Source organism: Aspergillus viridinutans, assembly GCF_018404265.1.
Source record: "Aspergillus viridinutans IFM 47045 DNA, scaffold_13, whole genome shotgun sequence".
Lineage (NCBI taxonomy): Eukaryota > Fungi > Ascomycota > Eurotiomycetes > Eurotiales > Aspergillaceae > Aspergillus > Aspergillus viridinutans.
The window spans coordinates 309,104-335,088 of NW_025091229.1; the positions used below are offsets into that span (position 1 = coordinate 309,104).

Genomic DNA, 25,985 nt, shown 5'->3' on the forward strand with positions numbered 1-25,985 from the left:
GGCCGTCTGCAGAGCGATGTAGGTTTGTTGCCGGCTGTAGATGTTGGATATGTTGCACTCTGTGCATGTGGATAGTCCTTAGGCGCTTCAATCGTTTTTGATACCTTACCTGGATTAGTATTCATGGTCAATTTATTCGAGCTTTCACTCACCAGTAGGATGGATAACTTCATATCCGGTACTTTTCGACTGCAAGCCATTAGGCTGTAGTCTTCTGCGTTCGTGACACTATTATCAAGCTACGCTTTGATGATCGCAGACTCTCACCCACCAAACAAGCGGGATCATCACAATCCATCCCGACTCGAGACAGCCAGAAAGTCGGCAAAGTCAAACGACCACCTCCAGAATCCATTGCTGAGATCGACTGGTCGTTGACGGCGATTGAACCCCGCCGCACCGGCTTGACCGTGGCGCGAGCGCGCACACCGCTGTTGTGCCATCCCCGTATTGAGAGGGATATGGTTCGGTAGTGTCAAGCGGCGGGGGAGATTCAGCCCTGCATTTGAACTTGAGGCAAGAGTGGGTTTAACGTCTTGAGTGGATGACCAGGCTCTAGATGACTCTGGCAACCTGGTTATGGCTCCGCGCACGATATTGTTTCCATCCAGACGTCCCAGAGACGGTTTTGCGTCCGCTTTGCTTCCAGTCATTGTCGGCCTATGCTCCTTCATCGGTTCCTCAAAGATACCCAGTTTATCGAGCAGTTCGTGGACAATCGGTCGGTTATTGCCGTCGCGATCGACCTCTGGGAGTTTGGCATCCTGCTGAATGCATTCGTATAACTTCCTCAAACCGGTGATCAGATACGCCTGGTGTTCCTCTAACATATCCACATATCTTCATTTGTCAGCTTCATCTAACAACGAGGTAGAGGACTCACCCAGCGGGATACTTGCGTCGCAGCGGCTTCTTCTCCTGATAGACGCAAGGGATGTTGTCCCCGCAGCGAATGCAGGGCTTTCCTCCATCGCACTGAAAAGTCAGCGCTGTTGTATCGGTCACAAAAACGATTGACTTACTCTGGCCTTCTGCGCACGGCACCGGTCGCAGGCCCTGCTGATCCGTCTCCGCGCCCCATGGGTCGCTTGGCAGTGATCGTCAGCGTCTGAAGGGCGTTTTCGGGCGGATCCTGACCTCATGGCGTGGGAGGATATTGTATCTACAGATAAATCAAGCTATCGAAGCGATAGTTTCTGGTAAAAGAAACCTCTGCTCATTACATTATTTATCCACTGATCCTCGCTCTTAATCACTGACTCAAATCCAACGATTAGAGGATTATGACGTCCAATACCCTCACAGCCCTGAAATCCTGTCATGGTTGGCACTAAGCTGGTCCACTGCGGTTGCATTCAATCATAAATCACATGTGAGAGGAGTACCTCTGTAGGTAGGCAGGCAGGCTGTGGATTATAAAGTTCAGAAGGGGCGCAGGATATGCTCAAGCAAAGTCAATTCGTCCCTCGCAGACCAGGCCAAAGCTGGTCGAGTTGGACTAAGCATTGGATTACTGCGCAGACTGACTCAGTGAGGCAAGATGAATCATCCTATTCGCTCGACCCCGACATCGTGATGTCCACCTATGTCTCAGTACGTACCTTGCTCTAACAGAATTCATGAATCATGAACCTGGAATGCCCTAGATAACCCTGACCATTACCAGGGGAATGCAAGGCGGGAATGGAAATATGGAAGATGCTTCCGTGGGCATCCGCAGTGGAGACTGGAAGAATGGAACATGGCCAACAGTTGTCGTCGATGCACCAATGAATGTGACAAATCTCCGGCAAGGTTCAACAGTTACATTCTTTATTCGAGATGTGCCAGTGTTTGCATCATAGATTGATGGTCTCCACATAGTAAAGGATACGTCTAGGCTTGGATTAGACTCCTGGATTGCAGACTACCTAGGTATCATTCACTCACTTAATCTTGTCTGATTGGATATATCTGGGGTTACTGCGTTGAATTAAATACTAGGCTATTATCTTCCAATGCAGATGTAGTTGGACAGTAAAGCTGTACGTCTAATTAACATGTGCCATAGCTATGCTTCGAGATATACAAGTATCATCTCAGCGCATGAAGATTACAACGAGTCGTCGAACTAGCACGAGCCATGTAGATCATGGGATCTCTCACTACCCTCAACACCGGTAGCCCAGCCGCCTCAAGTGGCTTCATCAGCTCCTCAACCTCCCATTCCAACCCAAACATCGGCCGTAGAATAACAACCAGGGTTTCAAGTCCGTCAAGTCGTTCCAGCACAGCAACAACCGCTGCCCATTTATCCAAACGGTCAGCCGGGGTATTCTCACCATACCGTGCCGATTCCAGGTACAGATGCCGGAACGAACTGAGTCGCGCCGGGGATAAAGACGACGGGAGTTCCAGCAGGGTGCGCGGATTCTCAATGTAGAATGTGTTTTCGCGGTAGAGCATATCAACCGTCTCGTCGTACCTACCTTTCTCAGCAACGTCGTTCAGCAACAGAGAGTTAGCAAACATACACCCTTCTACAGCTCCGCAGCAACGCCAGAACCCTAGCTTGGGTTCGAGCCTCGGACGAAGGACGCTCCACGACGTCGTCAGACGTGCCCTTCCGTGGTGAGCAGCGGTGGTGGTTGACTCGACAACATGGACAGAGCGGCTGCGGGCGCTTCTCGGGCTGCTCATCTTCGGATAACTCGCAGAGAAAGCTACGGAATTTGCGTGTTCGTGTAGTTCCCACGTAGGCGAGGTGGACGGTTACGGGGAAGACGAAGATTTCTCGGTAGATGATGTCGCGGATTTCGCGTGGGAGACGGACGAAGACAGACGCATGTTGATTGCAGCGCTGGGTGTCGGAGGTGCTGTCTTTCTTGTTCTTTTTGTTTGAAACCTTTCGGGGCATTGTAGATGGTTGCTTTGATGATCGCGTCGTATCTTTGCGCTTTTGGCCTGCCATTGGTAAAGGGGGATCAAATATACTAGTCAATGCGAAGGTTTGTCCGCACTCAATCCTTGGTTTAAATTAGATGCTATGCTTATGCATAGCATGAAAGAGTTGACGGCTAATACAGCGATCTTGTCTCCTGGATGATTGTAAGCCTGCAGGATGCATGGATGATGGAGGGGTAACCATCTTGGCTAATTCCCCTCACGCGGTGTGTTCCCACACGTCGACTTACTCACTGGCAATCATCGGCTCGTATAAACAGGCTACCATCAGAAGCCTTATCCCAGCATCAAATTCGAAATGGATTCGATCCTTGAAGAATGGTATACCTCCGCTGGTTTTACGGATGCTCAGCAGCAAGCAATCGCTGAAGCCCGGCAGTGCTTCCACGCAGCTAAGGGCCCGACCACGAAACACATCAACGACAGGATTGCGGTCGCAATCACACAGACTTTTACTGACAGCGATGCAATGGTTGAACGATGGCCCTCACAAATCCGCAACCTCATGAACCAGTTCTCGCGATCTGCTGCCCCGCCTGCCAAAGAGTTTGAGACATGGGCACGACCGCGGGACCAGGAGAAGCGGAAACAGGCCATCTCTGTATGACATCGTTGCTGGCGTTTCTTGTCTTCAATTGGAAGTCGTATGGTGCAGACGGTGCCCTAGAGCCTCATGGACTGAACCTATCCTGGACTCTCAAAGACGACATTGACGCCATTCGGTACTATGCCAAGTCAGGACGGTCGCTGAAAGTTCTCGGCGAGATGGCCACTACCTTCTTTGTGAAGATCATCAAAGACGCTACGGCTACTCCTCACACCAACCCCTTGGTCTGGTGGCTGGCCGTTTTGATCCAGACTGAAGTCCTAGACGACCAACCCCGCTGGACGGTGGCAGACTTCCAGGACACGCTGTCGTTCTCTCAGAAGCTCGCAGCCATCGATCATTATGCTCGGATATTGGTCTTGGAAGATGCCTTTTATCGCTGGATTGAAATTCCAGGCAACATAAGTCCAGCCGAGAAAAAGAAGCTACAAGACTCCCTGGATCAGGTATCTATTAGTTGGATTGATCAAGATGCCGAGCGCCCTCCAGTCGACCCTCTCGCCATGGTACGGAGCTTCCGCCAAATGGCCTCGCCAGAATGGAGGGCCTATACAGAATATATTGAACCAATCTTTGCAGAATGGTTGACGGGCCAAAGTACAGGTCCCATGTCAACGGTCATACTGCTCCTTCACGGAAAGCTAAATACCCCTTCGTATAGGAAGGTGTACAAAGTCAAGATGCAGATTGAAGAAGATTTTTCTGTCGATCCCATGATGGCGGCTTGTTACCCAGCTGAGGTGGAAACGAGGGCCACAATCGAGCAAGCGAACAAGGAGGCTCGGAGGTGCATCCGTGATGAGCTGGGACCGAAGTATGCGTCCCTCAAATGGGATGAAGTGTATGACACAAGCGGCATGATCCGCATTCGCGCCATCTACCGAGATGAGGCCAATGATGCAAGGGCGCTTGCGTGGGTTGAGGAAGCGGACATCCTGACTGAAGACATGTAAATCTCATGGAGGCTAGCAGAACCACAGTCCTGAAATAGATTGACCTGTCCTCATTGACGGCAAAAATTCCATGTTCTACGAGTCATGCGCCTGTTGGAGTCAGGGGCTGTTTTTAATAGATTGACGGACGCTTGGCATGTCCCTTCCGCTGTTTGGAGTTTGTTTAGTTCATGAATGGTCGAGCCCCATAGAGCCTGCCCTCCTGACTCAAACACTTGGCGCTCCGTTTTGACATACAGAGAAGCAGTTCCATTGGCGGAGATGACCCTGAAGTATGACCCTGAAGATGACCATGGAGGGAACAATTAGGAGGAAATGTCTTACCGTCCGACCAAAGGCATAAACCCCTGATTCTTGGCGTTATCTTCCGCCATATTGCAGGCATATATAGTTGTCCCGGACCCATGTTTGATGCCTTCACTATCCCTCCATAGGTATTGAATAGCTAGTTCTCTCTTTAATCAAGCTCTCTTTCTCTATATTGCATTGACTTGTATATAATGAAGGCTACTTTCTATCTCGCCGCAATCCAGCTGCTGGCCAGCTCCGTTTGCGCTCTCCCGCTGCAGGACAGCCAGATCCCTGGACATATCGACGCCCCAGCTGCCAGCCCATGGGCTGAGAAGCGCCAGGGCACTGCGTCCTGGAATCCCCCAGCTAATCTCGTCCAACCTCTCAACGAGGTACACATCCCTCCCACCCCTAGCCTGAAAGCCCACCAGCTAACCCTCTGCACACATCCAGGTCTGGGAGCACCAAATGGCCACGTACAGCAACCCTATGGGATTCAAGAACTATGGCTACGACCAGGTTATGGCAGCCGGCGGTAAAATCAACTACTGCGTGCGCTGGGACTCGAACCAGAAGGTGACTGCCGCACAACGCACGCAGATCGCCGCTGCGGTGAGCCGCTCCTTCAATAAGTGGATCGCTGGGCTCGCCGGTTTCGACGGCTGGCCGTATAAAACCGTCGAGGTGAACGTCGTCGGATACGCCGTGCGCGATCGGTCCCTCCTGGAAGGCGACACCTCGAGACTGGACATCTACACCAACCAGGACGAAGGCGGGATTCCCGAGTGCGATCCGGCGTGTGGACGGTTCTTCCACCAGGACGGTGATTACAGTGGTTGTCCGGCGGGTGCGAGTCGTCACTACGGTATGCGCCCTCCCTGCTCGAGACTCCTATGGCTAACGATCGTAGACCAGAGCCTGTGGCTCACGGATGGTTTCCAGGGCGGCGCGGGCGGCGACTGGGGCCAGCGCGTGGGCCAGGAGTATTTCATGCAGAATGTCAATTCGGAGAATATCCACATTTATCTGCATGAGCTTGGACATACGTTTGGCTTGGACGGTCAGTTGTTTATTGTTCCCTTGGTTAAGTATGTGCTGACACTGCATATCAGACTTCTACGACTGGACTCCCACCGGCCAGACGAACTTCATCATGCTGGCAGGCAGTGCGACACAGATTACCGAGTTTGATATCTGGATGCTCCGTGACTGGTGGCGTCATCTGAAGAACCGGTACAATCTGTAGATCTTATAGGCCCGTCATTCTCAGTGGGATTGCCTAGTTGTCTTTATCTATTTTATTCTGACAATCCTCTTGTGCCGTTACTGTACAGGTGCGGCTTCACCTTGGATTTGTCATAAGTACTGCTGGCAAAGTGGTCCAATACCTAACACCTCTATTGTCTCTCTACTAGCAGTTTCACTTGTTATACATAGCTAGCATAGTTATTAGGTCCATACCGTCAACGGGGATCTGAAATGCATTGGTCACATTACCCAGTACTTGCATTAAGCAGGTTAGAGGGTACAAGGTCGGAAGAAAGATTAGTAATAAGATAGATGACTATGTATGTATTCCTAGTCCTCGGGGTTCCACATAGCATCAGACACATTGCCGCTGAGCTGTGTGGCCAGAGTACTAGGGGTCGACCCTAGGATGGATATGACGGTGGGTTAGATAGGTAGTGGATCAACCCATATCCAATCCACAACTAGTCTAGCTCTAGAAATACTTCCAACGTTCAACACTCGATGTACGAATCGCTAAAATAGCGTCCCATCACCCAGTATCAAAATCGGGCTCGATCTAGTCACCGGCCGCTTCTCAGCCGCCAATTCCCGTCCAGCCTTCCAGCTCCCAGCTTCCAAAACCTGCGCAAGACTCAACCTCACTCCAGCAAACTCCTCGCTGTCCATAATTCGCGCATGCAGCTTATCCAAGAGGGCAACTGTCATCGCCCGCCACTCCACAATCTCATCCGACGTCGCCTCAAACGCCGGAAGTCTCGCCCCGGAATTCTGCAGTCCCCGTTCTTCAGCATCAGGCTTGAGGGTTAGAACACCAAGGTCGACGAACAGGCCTCCATTGCGGTACTCGGGGAGCCCGGTGCCGAGATTCATGTTTGCCCATTTCACGCCGAGGAGGCGCTCGAAGGGGACGGTCAGGGAGTACGCGAGCCACTGCGTGAGTTTGTGGAAGGGCTGAATGTGCGCGCATTTTGACTTTTGAGCGGTTCGCTCTGCGTCGTCTGCGAGGACTTGGAGGGGCCATGCGTCGCCGAGGGGGTGGCCGTCGATGTGGGTGCGGGTTGCCGGCCAGACGGGCAGGAGGACGGTTTGTAGAGTGGTCCAGAGGGTTTCGTAGTTGATTTCTGTTGGCGTTGGGGATTGGGAAAGGAGATAGTCTGCTGTCATTAGACTGTATCTGTTGATAAGGATACGAGAACGTACCAACTAGGTTTCCTGGGCGGCCCGCCGGACCGAATATCTCTGGGAGGTTGAGGAGTGACCGGCCCAGGGCTCGGAGTAGCTCGACGCGCGACGACGCTCCGACAAGGGGATTCGTCTTCTCTTCTATCTGGAAACCGCGGTGCAGTGTTGCAGCGTCAAAGTCCTTGAGGGCTTGCCCTGTTGATGCTCAGTACTGCACTCACTAGAGGAGGATTGTACCAACCCAGAACGATATCCCTTCTCTCACTGTGGGCAGTCGTAAAGTCGCCATTCAGGAACATATTGTACGAAGCTAATGCGGTTCCCTCGCTACGACCAACGACGATATTTGTCCCTGGCTCGGTGAACCGCCATTTGTCACCTGCTCCCGCGTCAAGCAGCACCGAGACGAAGAATAAGTCCACTAAACTACGCGTCTGCTCGAGTGCGTCCGCCCCGTTCCTCTTCGACTGCTTCAGCAAATTATCAGGGCGGTTGATACCGCCGACTTCAAAGTGTTGCCAGCGGCCATGAGGCGGGATGAGGTGGTACTTGTTTGGTCCAAAGTCGCGCTAAAGGCTGTTAGTATCTTTCCTGTTCCGATCTGAATAAACGAACTTTGATGATGCTTATCACGTATTGTACTGCATCCTGGAGGCGATCAGGATGGTACTCGAAGTGGTTCAGGCCATTTTCCTCTGCGAGTTGTAGAACTCGATGGGCTCGTTCACGGACAGCTTTCAGCCCGAGGACGTACTGTATTTCTGGATCCATTTGATTTCTAATGTAGAGGATTATCCTTGATGTTACTGTACCAGGCCAGGAATGAGTCAATATGAACAAGAGCGAGGAAGCTAGGATGCGGGGTTGTTGTGCTGCAGGACATTAGGTCAGCACCAGCAGAGTTGTATCCATTAACTAACAGAATCACGCATGCTGAAGTGGCATGTCAAGCTAGTCTCCATAGTATGTTGACGATAGGACCAGGTTATCAGATTATCCTATTAGGGCATCTCCGTCCTTATCTCTGATATAGAGTGAGATAAAACAGCCACTGCCTATCAACATGTTATCTATCATATCAAGAATATACTGATATCCCAGAGCTTGAACAGATTATGATTCGTGTGAAGAAACATGATGATCACGCCTTGGTACTAAACCGGACAACTCCGTCTCATTGAATTTACCAACAAATGCGGGAATATCCATTGTAATAACCCTCTACCTTTTGCATACGCCCTGCATGAACTAGATCGCTCAGACCAACAAAGACCCTGCATTTGAGCTCACACAGCTCCCCGTGGCATTAGTATCCTTCATCAGATAGACATATGCCTCCGCCACCTCCTCCACACTCCCGACCTTCCCCAGCGTCGTCCTCTTCGCCAACATCTCCGCCACCTCATCCGAAAACAACCCCGTCTTCACCGGACCAGGACTCACGAAATTCACCCGCAGCGGCTTCATATCCAACGCCAGACCGGGCACCATCCCATGCAGCCCAGCCGAATACCCCGCAACAACCGCCCAATCCGGCTGCGGCCGGTCCCCGACTGCACCCCCCGTCAGGATCAGCGACGAGGTATACCCTGGCTTCAGGACGCGCAGGGCAAGTTTTGCGACGAGCAGCGGGACATGGAAGCGGATGTGTCCAGCCTTCTGGATGAACTGGAGATCGACGTCCTTGAGCTGCTTGACAGCCAAGGCGTCCCCGGCGGTGTAGACGATGTGGTCGCAAGAGCCGATTTCCTCGAAGAGTTTGACGAGGCGTTGCTCGACGTCGGGGAGGGAGAGATCGCAGGTGTGGCCTGTTACTTGCCCGGCGGGATACTTTTCTTTCAGGGAGGAGACGGCCTGAGTGATGCGGGAGGGGTTGGAGGAGGCGATGTGCACGATGGCGCCTTCGGAGAGACATTTGTCGGCGACGCCGTAGCCGATGCCGGCGCTGCCGCCGAAAATGACGATTGTGAAGTTTTTGATGGAGGGCATTTTGGTCTTTATTAGTCCTCAGAACAAGGCTCTTGATTGTTAATGATGTCGTGGTGGGAGATTTATACTACTTGAATATCATATCCGGATTTAATGCGGAGATAAAGTGTGCGGATCTCCAAGATTGATGTACTTTTTGCCGGCTTTTCCGGCATTTGCCAAAGGACGGGAATTGGATGACAAATGGACAATATAATCTACCGGGGACTTGTATTGTATCCACCTCGAAAACCGACTGATATGTCCGAAACACCGCTACGCCGAGACCAGCGACATCGCAATAGTCCCCGTTGCCGTTTGTCAGCCACAAATACTCACCGTGCCCGATGCAATCAGATATACGTGATATTCCTCCCGTAACCTGCCCACATGGTCCTGACTCAATCTCGGATAGCAGAACATCGTACTCTGGCTCTCATAAACGACCAATCACCGCAGGCCCCATACTCTCCAGCTTGCCACGCAGCCGCGACTGCGTAGTCTTGATCCTCGAGCTCAGCGTTGATCAGATCTCCTTCATTCTCAGTTCCGGATTCCCAACGGTAGTGTCAACAATACTAGCCCCGAACTTGACCGAACTCGAGTACACCACTCTCCCATGAGAGTAATTCTGGATTCGGTGCCGTCAGCAGACAGGCCTCGGGGAACCACCAAATGCAAAGCGCCCACGCCTTCACCATACCGCCCCAAGTTCTTCGACAAGGATTGAGCGACACATACTCTGGGGAGTTTTAAGTCACGTCGAAGCATCCGCTCAGTGGAGTACCGGATGGCTTAGGCGTTGGTCTAACGACCCCAGTCGCAAGCCCTTGGTAGATACTGTCGAAGACAGAAAGACCATCTTTTCCTTGACTAGGTCCGCTACCATGATCTACTGGGATCTTGTAAGGTCCGTGCCGGTAGGTCTTTGCGCGCATGCTTGTAGTGCTGATGGTGTCGTTCGTTTCGGCCGTAGTGTCGAGGAAGGATAGCACTGCCTCGAGGTAGACTGACTCAACGGATGGTGAGTAGTAGGTGCATTCAAGCAGCAGTACAGCTTCCCAGCCATGGCCCAGATGGTTTTATGGTTTACCCACGGAGCATCAGGGATGAACATTCGTTTGGACTGGAGATTTTTCAACAGAACTCTGCGGTTAGATCATTAGCACACGTATCGGACACCGACTAGAGACTGGCGATATTTGACGATGGCAGGTTGGCTATATCCGAGCCGGAAGTCAACGATTTTGCCAGGGCGATGAGTGGAGGTAAACCGCTATCTAGATATTCATGATTGGAGTTGGCGACACGTTATTTTGCCTGTTGCTGTTAATCCTCATCCGCATATTCAATCCAAGATAAGCAGACTTATGAAGCTGGCAATATTTCCCCTCAATGGGATATTAATGCTGTATAGGGATTCCCTCATCCAAGCGTTATGAACTAGGTGCGAAGTATGACTCATGGTATAAGTAGAGGCAAGCTTTGTACAGTCTCAGCATCTGATGTTGTCCCGATATGGCAGTCGAACTGCGACATGATGCATATCACTGATTGAATGCGATCTCACCATTGTCAACCATGAACCAGAGTCACGGCTGGTTATCTTTTTGAAAAGTTGCTTTAATCGTTCATTGTCCGAGGTGAATGCTTCTTTTGTGACATGCTGAAAGCCGAAGCGAGTAGTTATGCACGATCGCTTAAAGTAGGTTGGCCGGACTTGGCATACGGAAAGGAACCAATCATTATGCAGCAGCCCAGACAAAAAAGCAAAAGAAAATGGGGTACAAAAACCAACAAAAAGGGAAAAAGAAAAATAGCATGTCCTGGTTTCGATCCAGGGACCTCCGGGTTATGAGCCCGGCGCTCTTCCCCTGAGCTAACATGCTGTTGTTGAATTTGACACATTCATTTTGTTTTATCACCCAGCACGATACAGTTACGATATGCTGCAGTAAATCATCTCAATTTATCGGGATAAATGAATTAACAACAGTTATGAGGAAAAAGGGAAAACAGGAAATATTCTACGCTGTGATAAATTATTGAAGAATCGACTAAGATATAGGCCAGTAAATCCAGCTACGTATTTGACCATGACCTCTGCTCCACCCTCAACGAAGTCAACATATATATATCCGGAAAGATGACACCACGAACAAACCGACAATCACTCATTCCTGGATAATGGATTCACCGCGAGGTTGACGCCTGGTCACATTCAGGCAGGGTTAATGATCTCTGAGTCGTGTAAAATAGCCCGCCAAAAATAAGGTGGTATGTTCCTACGTCACGAACAATGGCGCCTAATTACCCCTGTTGAAGTACTAGTATAGCGAATCGGTGACCCATATACACAGTCGAATGACAAAAGGCCAAGGCACTCGGACTATTAGAATTAAAGAGACCGTAGTCCTGGGAACATCAGGATTCAGGATTCATATTTTGGAAACATGAGTTGCCGAGTGGCGCTTATTAATACCATATGACGGCCTCCCCTGGGCTCGTTCAACGAACTTGTATAGACAAGAGAGCAATACGGATTACTGACGAGTATCTTTCGGAAATTTCTTACGGATAATTTCTATTAGGGTCTGTTTCATCATCCATAGCCCATTCCTCCGTTCCGATTCTAGGCCTCGGCTAGGGAGGTGGCTTAAGGTGTAGTGACGCTGTACCGGCTCAGGGTGCAATGAGGCCGGATCGATTCAATGGAAGAGCCCAGAATTAGCAGAAGAAGGTCGCTTAATTCCTAGAACCAGGAGAACAAGTGAGACAGCTCCAGCTAGAAGCTCGCGGTAAGCTGTTAGCATCGGAGGATATTCCGGAAACGCAAAGTGACGACACCACAGTGAGACAAAGCAGTATGGCTTAATATATTTCTATATGACCAAGCAGAAGTGCTGGACTACATGATTCTGCCCACTCCACAGGCCGGAGAGGGCCATGGTGAGAGAATGGCCGCTTATTGGGCGGCAAAGATGGTATATCGCACTTTACCATCAACAGGGGTAGGTAGGGGCTATCGGTACATGACTACCAACCCCGCTGCCTATTCGGAGGACATCCGGTTCTTTTAGCCGACAAGACACCACAACTGGTCAATGGCAAACAGGATAGATCGAAAGTGGAGTCAGACAGTGAAACATATAGATTGAAATCCCTTCTTGGCACCGTTGGTGACAGGGGAGCCAAGAGGCTCCTATGTCTTGGCAGGGTCTCGCTCATCTCCTGTAGCCCGTCGCTCCAACTAGACTGTTGATGCTATCGCCAGTTGTTAGAAAATAGATTACCGCTCGAATTTCAAGATACATGACTATATATGACCCTATACTGATGAGGATATAGTCCGGACGCCTTTTTAGCTTAGTGGTATATTATTTTCTCACCAGTACTCCGTACACGCTATATAAACCCTTCTTCCCCCCAATTCATCATGAATCGTCTAACTCTGGACTGCTCAGCATTCATCTCTCCTTGATTATCTGCGTTCTTTCATTCTTCTCTCTCTTTCTCTCCTTCATTTCAGTCATTCTTTACATTTTAACACTCTTTCAAAATGAAGTCGACCTTCGGATTGCTCGCTCTGGCAGCAGCAGCTAAACTTGTCAGCGCCCACGCCACTGTCTACGCCGTCTGGATCAACGACGTGGACCAGGGCACGGGAAACTCCGCTGACGGATACATTCGCAGTCCCCCCAACAACAGCCCTCTCCTCGATGTCACCTCCCCCGACATGACCTGCAACGTCAACGGCAAGAATCCAGTCGCCAAGACCCTCTCCATCAAGGCCGGTGACAAGGTCACCTTCGAGTGGCACCACGATTCTCGTTCTGCCTCCGACGATATCATCGCCTCCTCTCATCATGGTCCCGTCATGGTCTACAYGGCTCCCACCGAGAAGGGCACTGCTGGCAACGGTTGGGTCAAGATCGCTGAGGAGGGCTACTCGAACGGCAAATGGGCGGTTGATAATCTAATCGCCAACAAGGGCAAGCACTCGATTACCGTTCCCGACGTCCCCGCCGGCGAGTACCTGTTGCGTCCTGAGATCATTGCCCTGCATGAGGGTGACCGCAAGGGTGGCGCTCAGTTCTACATGGAGTGTGTGCAGGTCAAGGTCACCTCTGCCGGCACCAAGGCCCTTCCTGAGGGTGTTTCCATCCCCGGTGCCTACAAGGCCACCGACCCCGGCGTTCTCTTCGACATCTACAACTCCAACTCCTCCACCAGCTACCCCATTCCTGGCCCTGCTGTCTGGGACGGCTCTTCCTCCGACTATTCTAGCTCCTCTGGCACTACTAAGACTGCCCCCGATGCGGCCGTAACCTCCACTACCACCAAGCAGGGAGCCGCCACAACAGTCACTCCCACCACCTTGGTTACTGCCGCCAAGCCCACCACCACTGCTGCTCCTCCCGCCAGCACCGACTCCAGCTCCGGCTCCAACACTGGCTCCAACTCTGGCTGCAGCTCCGGTTCCAGCTCCTCCAGCTCCGGAAGCGCCAACGGCTCCGTCAAGATCTACCAGCAGTGCGGAGGCCAGAACTACTCCGGCGCCACAAGCTGCGAGGCTGGTCTCGTCTGCAAGCAGTGGAACCCTTTCTACCACCAGTGCATCCAGGCTTAAGCATTTAATGTCGAGCTGCATTGGACCTGACCGTCTACCTTTCATATCCTGTATTTAATACGCTCCCGACGATTGACGGAGTCGTGAGCTATTCTAGCTAGATATATTGTGCGCAGGCGCTGGCATCAATTGGCAGTTATATTATTATCTTTTCGAAACGAACGTAGAAGAATTCCACAATGTACGGTGTCTCTCCCTTAGCAAACTACTGCAAGATTTCGTCGGTTCATGCCTTAATCGTGGTATATCGTACAGCTGCCCCGTAGCCGCCGCCGGCGTTTCAAAACGGTTTTATCTACACACTATCCTCGACTTAGAGGACAGACTTCGGGATCAATCCGAGACCCTTATATCTTACTTTGACACGCTAATTTTTCCGAATGGGCTATTTAGAGCGGAATCAAGCGACAGGGCCTGACTAGGCTGTACAGAGTAAAGGGGCAGCAGGGGCTTCGTACTGAGGTTCTCCAGCAGACCCCGACTTCCTATCTTTATCTTGATTAATGTGAAATGTCTGCTCATACATCGTTAATTCGCAGTTGGGGCTTAGAACAGTTCATTTGTCACTTAACTGAGTATACAAGCTACTAACTCCTAGATCTAGTTGTCGTGTGATAACTGGCAGCGAACTATTTCATTATTTCCTAGTGTCGTGACAACTGCATCTCAGTCATTTTCTGCTATCTACGGTGTAGTTAAACGTTGATAGTAAACACTTGTTAATCTTCCGGAGGTAATGATAGACCCAGCCCAGTACAAGCAGAATGCTATGGAGTCGGCTGGAGAGTACTCAAATCGACATCCTATGCTTTCGAAGACGGAAGCAGACAAACTCCAGATCCAGCAGGCTTTATATTCCATACCACTGAGCTGCCATTATCTCTACATGCTGGCATCTACAAAGGCAAAGGATGATCATAATAGGCGGACGATCTTGCGTCATTATATGTCATCAATGATTACAGTGACCTCGCGTGAGAGAATTCCTAACTCACTATTCACTTAATGCATCTGTATTAACAAATCTTAGAAATATAGACTGCGCACTTACGGAATATCCCGAAAGATGAGCTCACATTCACGATCCTTGCTTCCACTGTTATTATCTGATGGCTGTATCCAGAACCCAGGTCCAACTTCGGTTGCAACCCGTGGTTCTCAACAACTCGGTACCTTTATGTCCATAGAGGTGACGTTGTGGTGCGTCCTACTTCCTCGAACTACAAACATACAAATCTACGAGAATCGATCAGAGATTGTTTTTATCTTTTTCTGAACTACATATCAAGCAAATCATTGTTGCCGGAGCCGTATGGCTACATCCATTATGGCATTGCAAATCGCGACTTCCGCTATACAGATGATCGACTCCATCGGTGCTCTGGAGAAATTACTCAACGAGCTCGATTACCAGTCGCATAAACCAGCGGCTCTTTTCCTCGACGTCCAGACCATAAACCCAAGACAAGACGGCCCAATCTCAATCATCTCCCTCTTTGTTCGACCAATCAAAAAGGTCTCCCTGATCGACGTGCTCACGCTAGGCGAGGATGCATTTACGACTACCAGTCTCGCCGACAACTCGCTCAAGCTCCTGCTTGAATCACCCGCCGTGTCCAAGATCCTTTTCGACGTCGGAAACGCTTCTGCCGCCCTGTTCAATCACCACGGGATCCGCCTGAACGCAATCAAAGACCTCCAGGTTATGCAACTCGCGATGCAATATCCACGCGCCCAGCAAGCTCAGGCTGCAAGCTTGGAAATGTGCGTCGAGGAAGACGCGCGCCCTCCTGCGAGGGCCCTAGCGCTATGGAAGCAGGTGCACAGCACTGTGAGTCAACTGCGTGATCCAGCAAAGGGAGGAAGCGATGGTGTCTTCAAAGAGCGGCCTCTCAGACAAGCAATCCGCGATTATCACTTGCAGAACGTTCTGATTTTACACCGGTTGTGGGTCCTTTACTGCGATACACTCTGCAAACCGAACAATGCCTTCTGGCGGAGCATGGTGTTTCACACGGTCCGGGATAGGATCAGAGAGTCGACGAATCCCGATAGTGCCCATCGAGCTGATGACAACAGTTGGGGCTGGAGTAGGGAGTTTATTGAGGCTAGCAAGGCAGGATGGAACGAGGATATTCTCCTTGAGCTCCAGGGAATACCTATGGTGGACCGCTGCTGGCTCGACCCTAACTTTTTCTGAACTGTTGTGGTGGTTGTCTATCTTGATATTGGGAACATCTGCGTATTTTGTTTTGCTTCGTCATGTGAAAGACTATTTGCTAATACCCAGATGAGTTACTTGGATGTCTAGCATTATGAAACAGTTGGGCAGAAATAAATGACTGTATTGAAACATAAGCGGCTCCGTACATAGACTGCCCTGCCATCGTCAGTGTCCTTTCACCGTACCTAATATAAATCTACACTATAATTGGCTGTCTAAATGGGCTGCAAAGCATGCAAACGATGAAAACAATCATTATTAATCGCTGGAGATAGTGCCACGGTCTCCGGAAATATCTCCATGAGTATGACATTAGCCGGGTTGATTATATGTGCATGATTAATCCGCGAGAAGCGCTTATATAGCCTTGGTAGACACCCAAATCAAGATAACTTCCAGACAACAAAAAAATCCTTCAAACTCCGACACATCTATCATCGAAAATGGGCTCAATCGAAACTCACGAAAAACTCGCTGGCTTCAACCTGATCCAGACGCACTATAAACGGATTGAAGACCACGCCATCCGCGCCGACTTTATCATCCCCCAGTCTACATTCACCGGCCAACGCCCAGTAATCGTCCGCTTCCACGGCGGAGGGCTGGTAAGAGTTCCACCCCCTCATGGATCAATTGCACGACTAACACGACCAGATAACTGGCGACTCCCTCATGATGGACTGGTTCCCGATCTGGCTGCTGGAGCTCGCCAAAAAGCACGACGCGGTCATCATAAGCCCAAACTACCGGCTCCTCCTCGAATCAACCAGCCCGGAGATCTTCTCCGACATTGAAGATTTCTGGGCCTGGCTGCATTCCTCTGCCGTCACGGAGCTGCTCGAAACATCTTCCACACCAATACAGCTCGATCTGGACCGGGTCCTAACGGCTGGCGACTCAGCAGGCGGATTATTGAGTATCTTCGTTGGCTTGGCACACGCAGACGAGATCCGCGCGACGACAGCTACGTATCCCTGCGTCGACATGGCGTCGGAGTACTTCCGCACAGCTACAAGCTCTGAGCCCTTACCGGATGTGCCTGCGTCCACGGTGGATGATTATCTGGCTGAAATGGACAGAAGCGCGATTCGCTCGTCGGCCGTTATACCGGATCGATTCGATTTGATGGTAGGGGCTATATACTACGGTGGCCTGGGACAATTCTACGAATACGGCGCGGAGGGCTCGCCGCGGGAACTGCGGTATCCGCTTGAGTGGCTTGATCGGCCTGATGTGAAGATCCCGCGGGGAGGTATTGCGATTATGCATGAGTTGCAGGATGCGGTTGTGCCGGTGGAGCAGAGTGAGAAGTTTGTTGCCAAGGCGCGGGAGGTCATGAAGGGCAAACCTGGTGGGGATAAGATTGTTTTGACGCTGCGGGAGGGAGATCATGGATTTGATGTGGAGGTGCCACTTGAGGAGGAGTGGTTGTCGAGTCATCTCAAGGTGGCTGTAGAGGCCTGGCTGGAATAGACGGAAAAATGGAGGACCTACTTCGTCCTGATCCAACAGCTCTAAACTCACTGCGCCTCATTTCCGCTCTCTGGTCCAAAGTTCGCTTGGCATGCAGATAATGCCAGGTTTATGAGATAGCTACCCCAGACGATAGAATGTTCCCTGTCCCTAAGCCCCTGTCACGGTTACATTCACGGCGGGCTTTGCCATAGTAGGGTGATTGACCTCTTCACCGCTCGCTCTCTGGAGATGAGCCTCATCTAGTGACAGTCTCTCGAACAAGAAATACAATGAAAAGGGTTGCCTTCTTGCTGTCCGCGGTCAACGAATCCCCAGAGCCCTGGGAGAAGAAATCACTCAACTATGTGTCGTGCGCGGAATTCGATACCATCCAGGCTTTGCCACCGAACTTCCTGGATTATTGCCCAAATTCACCCGTGCATTGAACGCCAGAGAGATCATGAGCGATAGGACCCCTGAGATGAGCGAGCTAGACGAGTTCCATTACTGCATCTGGTACCCGGAGACGGCCAAGAAGGAAACCTACCGGGCTCTTGCCAGCCGCTATCCGCAGATGAAGTGTCTTGTCGGTGGAGCATGTGCTGTGGCGGGTTATGTAAACCTTTTCAGAGCGGACCTCCTTCCCGAAGCGCACATTGCAGAAGAGGCGCGCGAGAACAAACAGTGGGAGATCTACGAAGCCATCATGGCGGCAGATCTACGCTACAATGCTACGGACGACTACACCAGGACTGTATTCCCCAAGCCAGGTCCAGGGTACCTCAACGCAGACACTGCCGTGCGGTCTACCTGGATGTCAAGACGAAATTTGAAAAGCACCCACGACCGGAGGTGACGAGGACTGGAGTATTTTTGATATCTTGAATATACGAGACCGTGGCATTTTTGACATTACAGAAGACGATCGGATCGACAAGTTCACCTCAGAGCCACTACCCCCGCAGAAGGACGACGTGAGTCACCTACTGTATACACCGCTGCCAGCCGATTTGCCGACGATGAATAAGGACCTTTTGATCCTCATGGCGACGTATTACGGTAATATCGAACGGTACGCTCGCCTCCGTCGTCCTAATAACTGGATCACCACCGAGGTGGAGAGTGTCGTGCGCGGCATCTACCACAACTCCATGTTCGCCAAATGGTGGTCCATTCAACCGGGAGCAGCGCCATACTGTATTAAGGAAGCAATCAATGCACGCTTCATCATGAATAACGGCCTTTCTCGCATCACGCCAGAGACCAAACACCTCCCATACTGAATGTGGTACCCATCCTTTCCTCACGTCGCGACTTGCAAAGAGCTACTTCGGCGCGTGCCGTCCATGAAACCGGCTGTGGCGAGGGTCTGATCCTGCGCGATTACAGCGGCTACTGGGACGAGCTTGATGCTGACCAGGATGTCAATCTGATGGAGGACTCTCGCGAGAGCCCCAGCCCAAAGAATCTCCGTGATCTGGAAGCAAGGGTTCCAGAGCGTGGTTGCCGTGACTTTGGACGCGTCGAGCATACCTCCACCCTTGTCCTTGACACTGTGCCCGACGAACCGTAGGCGGACATTGAGATGGGGTTGACCTACAATGGGAGAGGTGCCATGAGCTATGTGTCTCTGTACCGGATGAAGTGAAGAAGATTGCTCTTGAAGAGCTCGAGGAGACTAGTGGATTCGACATTGGCGAGTATTATAACTCTTTGGGAGAGAATAGACATTCTACTCAATCCACGGAATCCTAGAAAAACACGTTTGATCTCGTGTGATTGTATGTGGAAGTACTGAATGCATGGTCATTGACTGACTGTAGCCGTCAAGAAGGATCCTGTGTTTTGAAGACTTCATGCACAATTGAGGATCTTTATTAGAGGACTAGCCTTGACGATCCGCCGAGCATTGATGCACACGAAGTTCAACGGCGAGATGTTCCACACTGGACCATGACGCGGGTAGAGGGGTAACCAGGAGCCCCTGTTTACTGTCTCCAACGTCTTCCTGTCCTCGAGTACAGGTTTAGCGGACATGGCATGTTACTATCGAAGCAGGTCGTAATTGTTCAACGGGTAGAGTATGCCTTAGGGCGTGTGAGCGCTCCCTTTCTTTCTTTCGTAGCTAAGTACATGCGTGGAATCCATCTGTCAAGTCTTCTCCTCAATCTACTCTGTTGCCTTCTTTCTAAGACAGGAACTTTATTCGAACGTCAGGCCACATGATCTTCGTTCTCCAGCTTTTATTGTAACAAGTGGACAGACCACAGTTGAACATGGAATGAGTCTCAGCGCACAGAATACGGTGCCTCACTGGACCACCTTGTCATCACTATCCTCCGTCTTCACCGCTGCCGGGGTTGTGTCCTGAGAATTGGTATGCTCAGCCGCCAATCGAGCCCTCCTGGCCGCCTTGTTTGGTCTCTTTCTACGCCTGCGTTTCGGGTTGTCGCGAATCTGGACCGCAACTGTGGGCGCCTCAATCACAACCGTGGGGATCTGGATGGCAACCGCATTGGTGCGGCTGCCGTAGTGCCAGATATGATTTCCTCCAACAGAAACCACAAAGGCGGATGTTGTGGTGCTCACGGGGCCAGGTCGAGCAGTAACGCTGGTAGTGTTTCTCACGGCAGTTGGCAGAGGTCGTAGCGGACAACGGTCAGCCAGGTGACCGGTTTGGTTGGGGCAACGTTGACAGGGGCGGACATCTGTTGTTATTAGAGTGTTTGTCTTCATGTATCCATGGGTGGAAACATTCAGCATACCGCGTGGTGGCTGGACGGTGCTCTCGTTGGCAGTGGAGGGGGATGGGTGACTCGTCTTGTTTGAGGTGTTATTGTCGGTCATTTTGTACATTTAACAATGACCGAAGCGGAAGATTTGGGTGATAATATCTCAAGCGACAACTTAGTTGTTTGCAAAAGGCATAGGCAGGACGGAAAGGGAGCTCGAGATGGAGATATAGGGATGCTGCTGTCGGACGGGGGAGTAGTGTTTGGTCAGACGAGCACAGTTTCAGGAAGGGCCGTGTGAGAGTGACCCTAAGGATGGTTCTCACAGTTCTTTCTTCGTGTTGTTACTGCCAAGTTGTAACCGGCTCCTTCTCCTGATAATGCACTTTGTATCAGCGACCAGCAGGTGCACTCCTGAGCCTGCCTCAAGTAGTGGTTGAAGCCTTAAAATCAAGGCCGCTGCCTGCATCATGTACACCAACGTGCCTTACTGATTTGAAAGTGAGGGCCTTTCCACGGAATAGCAAGTGACTTGAGAGTGTTACAGAAACGAGATACTCTCAAAGCTATTATCTCTTAAATAGCAGATCAGTTAGTCCGCTTTACACCATTGGGTTATTGAGTGCTGTTCATCTGCAGACTGTACACAGTACCGAGTAGTAGAAGCTGGAATCGGCTACTTGACTTTCAAGGATTCGGACCATTCCAAGCACGCAAAGTAACTCACAAGATCTGATACTGGCAGTCTATAGTCCGCTGAGTGGGTCTGGCTCGGCTATGAGAGAAAATCCCCAAGCTCAGGCGCACGAACCGGAGCGGGCGACACCGGAGGAATACGTTTCTATTGCCTAATATGATAATATCCCCAGTTTTAGACTTTAGCGTGCCCTAGCGTCGCGTGGCATGTCTCTTAGTCTCGCTTCTCCTCAACTAAAGGAAAAAATGTACTTCCCAGGGCGCAGTCTAGTCTTCTGAGTCATATATCATATATGCCCTAAGCTATATTAACTAGCTCCTATCTAAATAAAGGCCCTGAAGGATTTTGAACTGTAGCGATACTTCAGCAGTCGGCAACATGTCTACCACCACGACTGCGACGATTAGACCCATCAACTCTCTCGTATTGGAAGCGACGAATCTTCGGTCCCCAGAAAATGCACGGCCAGCGTCCCGAGAATCGCAGTTGCGAAAGGTCGTGGTACTCAGCCAGCTTTTCGCTGTGACTCTAACCGCCAGCGTGATCAATGGGCTGGTGATTGTCGGTCTGCCAACTATTACCAAGGAGCTTCAACTTCCCCCTTCTCTATCCTTCTGGCCTTCATCGGTGAGTAGCCTCGCGACTGCCTCGACGCTTCTCTTGGCGGGGTCCCTGGCAGACACTGTTGGTCCACGGTGGGTCGAACTTGTCGGCTCCTTTGCCAGTGGCGCATTGATGATCGGTCAAGGCCTGGCTCGCACCGGGCAGGAGTTGGTGGTTTTGAGAGCACTCCAAGGTGTCGGTCTGGCGATGCACTTGGCCTCGTCCATCTCCATCGTGACGCAGCTTCTGCCTCCAGGAAGAAGCCGCAATGTCGCTTTTTCGTGCTTGGGGGTCAGCCAACCCCTTGGATTTTCTTTGGGCCTGGTGGTCGGGGGCGTCCTGGTCGACACTATCTGTTGGAGATCGGGGTGGTTTCTCTCTAGCGGTATCACGCTCGTATTCTCGGTTGCCGGTCTTTGGGCTTTGCCTCGGAGTAAGACCACGCAGTACTCGGATCTCCTTCACAACATCACGACTAAGATCGATTGGGTTGGTGCTGGGCTGGCTTCCGCGTTCATGGCATTGCTCTGTTATCTCCTGGCGTAGGTCATCCTGTGACAACAACATCGTTTGAAGCTAACCCGAGGATATTATTGTGAGCGCCAATCCATCACGGATCAAATCTGCCGATAACATCGTCATTCTGTGCCTGGCTGCCCTTGCTCTTCCCTCATTTGTCGGCTGGGTCCACTACCAAGTCAAGAGGCACAAGCCAGCTCTCATTCCTAATGCACTGTGGAAAAACACAGCCTTTTCGAGCATCTGCGCTGCCATTGCTATCTCAACAACAGTTGTCAATTCAATGGAGCTCTTTGCCAGCTTATTGTAAGCCTTCCCTCCATCCCCCTGTGGCCACTCATTAACCCGGCCCAGTTTCCAAGAAGTCCAAGGCCTATCAGCGCTGGACGCCTCTGTCCGCATCCTCCCCAGCCTCATAGTCGGCGTCCTGCTGAACCTCGTCATCGGCGTCTTCGTGCACAAAGTCCCCGCCTTCTGGATCGCCACAGTGACGTCCCTCCTCTGCGCCGGATCCCCCTTACTCATGGCCGTCATCCAGCCGTCCTGGCCTTACTGGGGAAACGCTTTCGTTGCGCAGCTCCTGCAGGCCGTGAGCTTCAACGCGCTCTACACCATCGGCCTAATAATCATCACGGATAGCTTCCCGGATGACACGCAGGCGCTGGCGGGTGCCGTCTTCAACACGGCCGCGCAGTTCGGGAGTGCCCTGGGCCTGGCAATTCTTCAGGTTATCTCGACGGTTGTGACGGAGGAGTCTGGCGCTGATGAGACGGGTGCGCTGATGGCTGGATATCGCGCTAGTTTCTGGACGATGTTTGGGTTTATGGTTCTTTGCACTCTTCTCGGGTACTTTGGGCTGCGGAAGGCCGGGAAGGTTGGCTTGAAACGGGATTGAGGGCCTGTAGTACTTGCGTGTCAAAACCATCAGCAGCACATCGCATACCTGCACTAACGGTAATGGCTACGTCTGGATGCGTGGACTGGGGTGATATTGTGAGGACATGCCGTGGCTGGGCTAGGACATGTCTTCCACTGCAAAGGATTTTGGGTTTCTGAGATATGACATGGATATAGATGAATCGCATATAGAGTTTGCATATATTCTTTCCTTTAATCAAGAATACCTTGTAAAATATAAGCTGATCATCCTCTGCGCAACATTCTACGCGAAATCGTTGTATATAAAATCAGGTGACGGCCTCGGGCATTATTCCCCTCACTTCCCGAAAGGCCACACAAATCACAATGCGGGCTCAAAGCTTGCCGTGATTCCACCGCGTTTCTAGTTCAGCGAAACATCTTAGCTTAAGATGATCTGGAACGCCTGGTCGATTGTCTTACCGGAAGAGGTCAAGATCAAGGAAGGATAGCGAAACCTAGTGCCCGGGAAATTTTGCCGACTCGGAAATATCATAACCCCTTCTTTCGACCGCTCATCTTCAAATAACCCCCACGGTGGCCTCCAAATGCTCAGCCAATGCGTGAAAATCAAGCCTTGCTTTCAAAGCATCCCTTACATTTCAAAAGAGGTCGACCAACTGCCGGCTCATTCAGTCCTTGGTATCCTTCATTTTTCCTTTCACCCGGGAGTCGATGTCTTGGAGCCATCACAGTCTGCCTCTCAACTATGGTCGAGGTCTTTGGAGTTCGTGTCGACAATTCCTGGGCTTCAAGGCCTGTCTTGAGCACCGGTAAACGATTCCTCACCATATCAGCAGATCATCGTCCTGATCCAGTGGAGTAGCCCATATTCCTGGAAGCTATTCCAATCCTCTCTGGGATTCAGTATGATGCTGGGGTACATTTCAATGGTATCCAATCGTTATATACAGCTTGCTCTCCCCATTGATGTCTCTGGTTTTGCATGTCACCTCGAGCTGGTCTCGTTTGGATTTTCAACGATGCTACCCACCACCCAGGTAGACAAGAAAGCAGAGTTCAAAACTAAATGGGAGACGGCATTCTGGCCGTTGCTAAATCCCGCCACTGCTGAGACCGGATTGATCACTGCCTGTGGGGAATGGCTGCAAAATGACCACCATTCCGAGGATCGGTTTTTTGTCGGGTTACTCTTGTGGAAATCATACACCCAACCTTCTCCCCAGCTACTTCGAGAGGCCAACCTAGAGAGAGGCTAGCGGAAGATGCAACTGAGGTCGTGTCCGCTTACACCACTCAGCTCAACCATATATCTTCTGATTTCGTTGGGCTGCGACCATATGATCCTTTTCCGCATACCGTGCAGTCTCAAACGAATCACCAACTATTCAAAACACCCGTGACGCCCAAATACAACGCGATCGAATCGACAGATCCAAGCGGCAAAGATAAATCTCATCTTGGGCAGTTGAACAGTGAAGGAATCGAAATAGTCTGGTCATTGATAATGCTTTCTTGATTATAGACAAATAACTACCCCAGGCGAACGATTCAATATATTTCAAGCTGCAGTCCATGATGCACAGGATCTGAAGGGTTACTACCAGTGTACACATTGGTTATAATTACCATTTAGCCAGGACGTGCTACAGGTTAATTGAAAAGAGATCCACTCGGTAACCAGAAGAAAGGTCAGCCAGGTGGGCGGAGAGGAAGCAAATACTCATGTTGATATTACGTTTAACTGTATCACTTTCCTCGTTACAGAGATACTGAACATAGGTGAACATGGGCGTAAGCATGGTAGATTCGGGTTCTCCGGTCTAGTCGATCGCTCGGGATAGAGCGGAGGTAGTAGTACTCGTAAAGTAGGTTGAAATAATTTCTGTTCGAGATGGCCGCATCGAGCATACTGCCTCCGCGCTTGGTGTGGCTTCCCAGACCAAAAAGCAGGGATGCACTCGGTCAGATGGTGCAACTATTGAGCAGGAGGAAAATATCTCCCGTGGGGAGCGATCCAACAGCCAACAGAGTCTGGGGGCCTTAAGCGCAGAAATCCATAGGTGCTTGTTGGTTGGCCAACGCCACATCAATGACGGGAGCATTCAGAGTGGACGCGATGTTCGAATCTGCTGAACAAGCATCACGACTCCTTTCTAGCATCACAACATCCGTCCGCAAGTCCTATGCTTAAAAGACTGGCAGAGAAATATGCCATGCCGGCTCGTATGTGGCGTTACGGCATCCGACTCCCTGGAGCATATGCTGACTTTCATTTACATGGCTTACTCGATGATCACTCTGCTATTAGTAAGTGTCCGCGCATTTGAATAGACCTGGATCGAATGCCTGGGCAATTTAGCACGATACAGAATGGCAGTAGAAAAGGTGAACCTGCGTGACCGCGAGACCTGGGCTGGCGTCGCCAGATACTGGTACCACAAGGCGGCGGATAGGAATCCTGATGTTGGCAGGATACAACATCACCTTGCCGTCCTAGCTCGCCGGGATGTAGTCCAGCAGCTGTTCTACTATACAATGTTTTAGTCAGAGAAGGGTCATCATTTGCATCACCACCAATAGAATTTATCGATATGACGGGAGTTAACACTGTGGAAAAGGAAGGGACAGAAGGCGGACTAAGCTAAAGCGCAAACAAGAGAGCGGTGGCAAGGAAAAGGACCGTAGCAGCGTTCGTCAAGGCTACCTACACCTTAGCCTGCTTTTGTATGCTCGAGACCAAATGGCGTTGCAGCATATGCGCATCGCGTCTGTCCTTCCGGCTGAAAAGGCGAGAGCACCCCTCAACGACACAGCCGTATGAGCGTGGCGCAATATGCATTGACTCAACATGACGAGATAGGTCCGCCTTTCTGTTGAACGGTTTTTTGTAGATACATCCCTCCCACTTGCAGACTAGGTGAGCGTTTTCAGCCGGTTGTCTATGAGCGAGAGCAATCAGCGGCAGTATCTCCGACAGCCTGGGGAACCTACACTTTGTCCATAGTCTGGCAAACCCCATCCTGGGTCACAGACTGGAAAGAATGAAAT

The 25,985-nt window shown here is 50.9% G+C and overlaps 12 protein-coding genes and 1 non-coding gene across 13 annotated transcripts; 7 read left to right on the top strand and 6 right to left on the bottom strand.

The window, feature by feature from the left end:
- Positions 1–287: 287 nt before the first annotated feature.
- Positions 288–1,142, bottom strand: Aspvir_002865 (Zn(II)2Cys6 transcription factor domain-containing protein; the record flags this gene model as incomplete). Its single annotated transcript, XM_043274460.1, has 3 exons — positions 288–840; positions 884–975; positions 1,023–1,142. The coding sequence occupies 3 exons, from the start codon at positions 1,140–1,142 to the stop codon at positions 288–290; spliced, it is 765 nt and encodes a 254-aa protein (XP_043130395.1).
- Positions 1,143–2,073: 931 nt separating this feature from the next.
- Positions 2,074–2,950, bottom strand: Aspvir_002866 (uncharacterized protein; the record flags this gene model as incomplete). The annotated part of the gene is made up of 2 exons (XM_043274461.1): positions 2,074–2,464; positions 2,514–2,950. The coding sequence occupies 2 exons, from the start codon at positions 2,948–2,950 to the stop codon at positions 2,074–2,076; spliced, it is 828 nt and encodes a 275-aa protein (XP_043130396.1).
- Positions 2,951–3,241: 291 nt separating this feature from the next.
- Positions 3,242–4,503, top strand: Aspvir_002867 (uncharacterized protein; the record flags this gene model as incomplete). The annotated part of the gene is made up of 2 exons (XM_043274462.1): positions 3,242–3,544; positions 3,586–4,503. 2 exons carry the CDS (start codon positions 3,242–3,244, stop codon positions 4,501–4,503), a joined length of 1,221 nt encoding a protein of 406 aa, XP_043130397.1.
- A 500-nt stretch (positions 4,504–5,003) lies between these two features.
- Aspvir_002868 (uncharacterized protein) lies at positions 5,004–6,040 on the top strand (the record flags this gene model as incomplete). Its single annotated transcript, XM_043274463.1, has 4 exons — positions 5,004–5,186; positions 5,248–5,659; positions 5,705–5,854; positions 5,907–6,040. The coding sequence occupies 4 exons, from the start codon at positions 5,004–5,006 to the stop codon at positions 6,038–6,040; spliced, it is 879 nt and encodes a 292-aa protein (XP_043130398.1).
- A 518-nt stretch (positions 6,041–6,558) lies between these two features.
- Aspvir_002869 (URC4/urg3 family protein) lies at positions 6,559–7,998 on the bottom strand (the record flags this gene model as incomplete). Its single annotated transcript, XM_043274464.1, has 4 exons — positions 6,559–7,199; positions 7,246–7,422; positions 7,469–7,796; positions 7,843–7,998. The coding sequence occupies 4 exons, from the start codon at positions 7,996–7,998 to the stop codon at positions 6,559–6,561; spliced, it is 1,302 nt and encodes a 433-aa protein (XP_043130399.1).
- A 486-nt stretch (positions 7,999–8,484) lies between these two features.
- Positions 8,485–9,216, bottom strand: Aspvir_002870 (oxidoreductase, short chain dehydrogenase/reductase family; the record flags this gene model as incomplete). The annotated part of the gene is made up of 1 exon (XM_043274465.1): positions 8,485–9,216. The coding sequence occupies one exon, from the start codon at positions 9,214–9,216 to the stop codon at positions 8,485–8,487; it is 732 nt and encodes a 243-aa protein (XP_043130400.1).
- A 1,796-nt stretch (positions 9,217–11,012) lies between these two features.
- Positions 11,013–11,084, bottom strand: Aspvir_002871. The gene has a single exon. It is a non-coding gene; the product is annotated as a tRNA-Met (tRNA).
- A 1,670-nt stretch (positions 11,085–12,754) lies between these two features.
- Positions 12,755–13,825, top strand: eglD (putative endoglucanase; the record flags this gene model as incomplete). Its single annotated transcript, XM_043274466.1, has 1 exon — positions 12,755–13,825. One exon carries the CDS (start codon positions 12,755–12,757, stop codon positions 13,823–13,825), a length of 1,071 nt encoding a protein of 356 aa, XP_043130401.1.
- A 1,327-nt stretch (positions 13,826–15,152) lies between these two features.
- On the top strand, positions 15,153–16,025 carry Aspvir_002873 (uncharacterized protein; the record flags this gene model as incomplete). The annotated part of the gene is made up of 1 exon (XM_043274467.1): positions 15,153–16,025. One exon carries the CDS (start codon positions 15,153–15,155, stop codon positions 16,023–16,025), a length of 873 nt encoding a protein of 290 aa, XP_043130402.1.
- Positions 16,026–16,492: 467 nt separating this feature from the next.
- Positions 16,493–17,522, top strand: Aspvir_002874 (uncharacterized protein; the record flags this gene model as incomplete). Its single annotated transcript, XM_043274468.1, has 2 exons — positions 16,493–16,654; positions 16,704–17,522. 2 exons carry the CDS (start codon positions 16,493–16,495, stop codon positions 17,520–17,522), a joined length of 981 nt encoding a protein of 326 aa, XP_043130403.1.
- Positions 17,523–17,964: 442 nt separating this feature from the next.
- Aspvir_002875 (uncharacterized protein) lies at positions 17,965–19,077 on the top strand (the record flags this gene model as incomplete). Its single annotated transcript, XM_043274469.1, has 3 exons — positions 17,965–18,274; positions 18,342–18,657; positions 18,765–19,077. 3 exons carry the CDS (start codon positions 17,965–17,967, stop codon positions 19,075–19,077), a joined length of 939 nt encoding a protein of 312 aa, XP_043130404.1.
- A 737-nt stretch (positions 19,078–19,814) lies between these two features.
- Positions 19,815–20,351, bottom strand: Aspvir_002876 (uncharacterized protein; the record flags this gene model as incomplete). The annotated part of the gene is made up of 2 exons (XM_043274470.1): positions 19,815–20,212; positions 20,270–20,351. 2 exons carry the CDS (start codon positions 20,349–20,351, stop codon positions 19,815–19,817), a joined length of 480 nt encoding a protein of 159 aa, XP_043130405.1.
- A 960-nt stretch (positions 20,352–21,311) lies between these two features.
- Positions 21,312–22,950, top strand: Aspvir_002877 (putative MFS transporter; the record flags this gene model as incomplete). The annotated part of the gene is made up of 3 exons (XM_043274471.1): positions 21,312–22,078; positions 22,137–22,361; positions 22,410–22,950. The coding sequence occupies 3 exons, from the start codon at positions 21,312–21,314 to the stop codon at positions 22,948–22,950; spliced, it is 1,533 nt and encodes a 510-aa protein (XP_043130406.1).
- Positions 22,951–25,985: the final 3,035 nt, after the last annotated feature.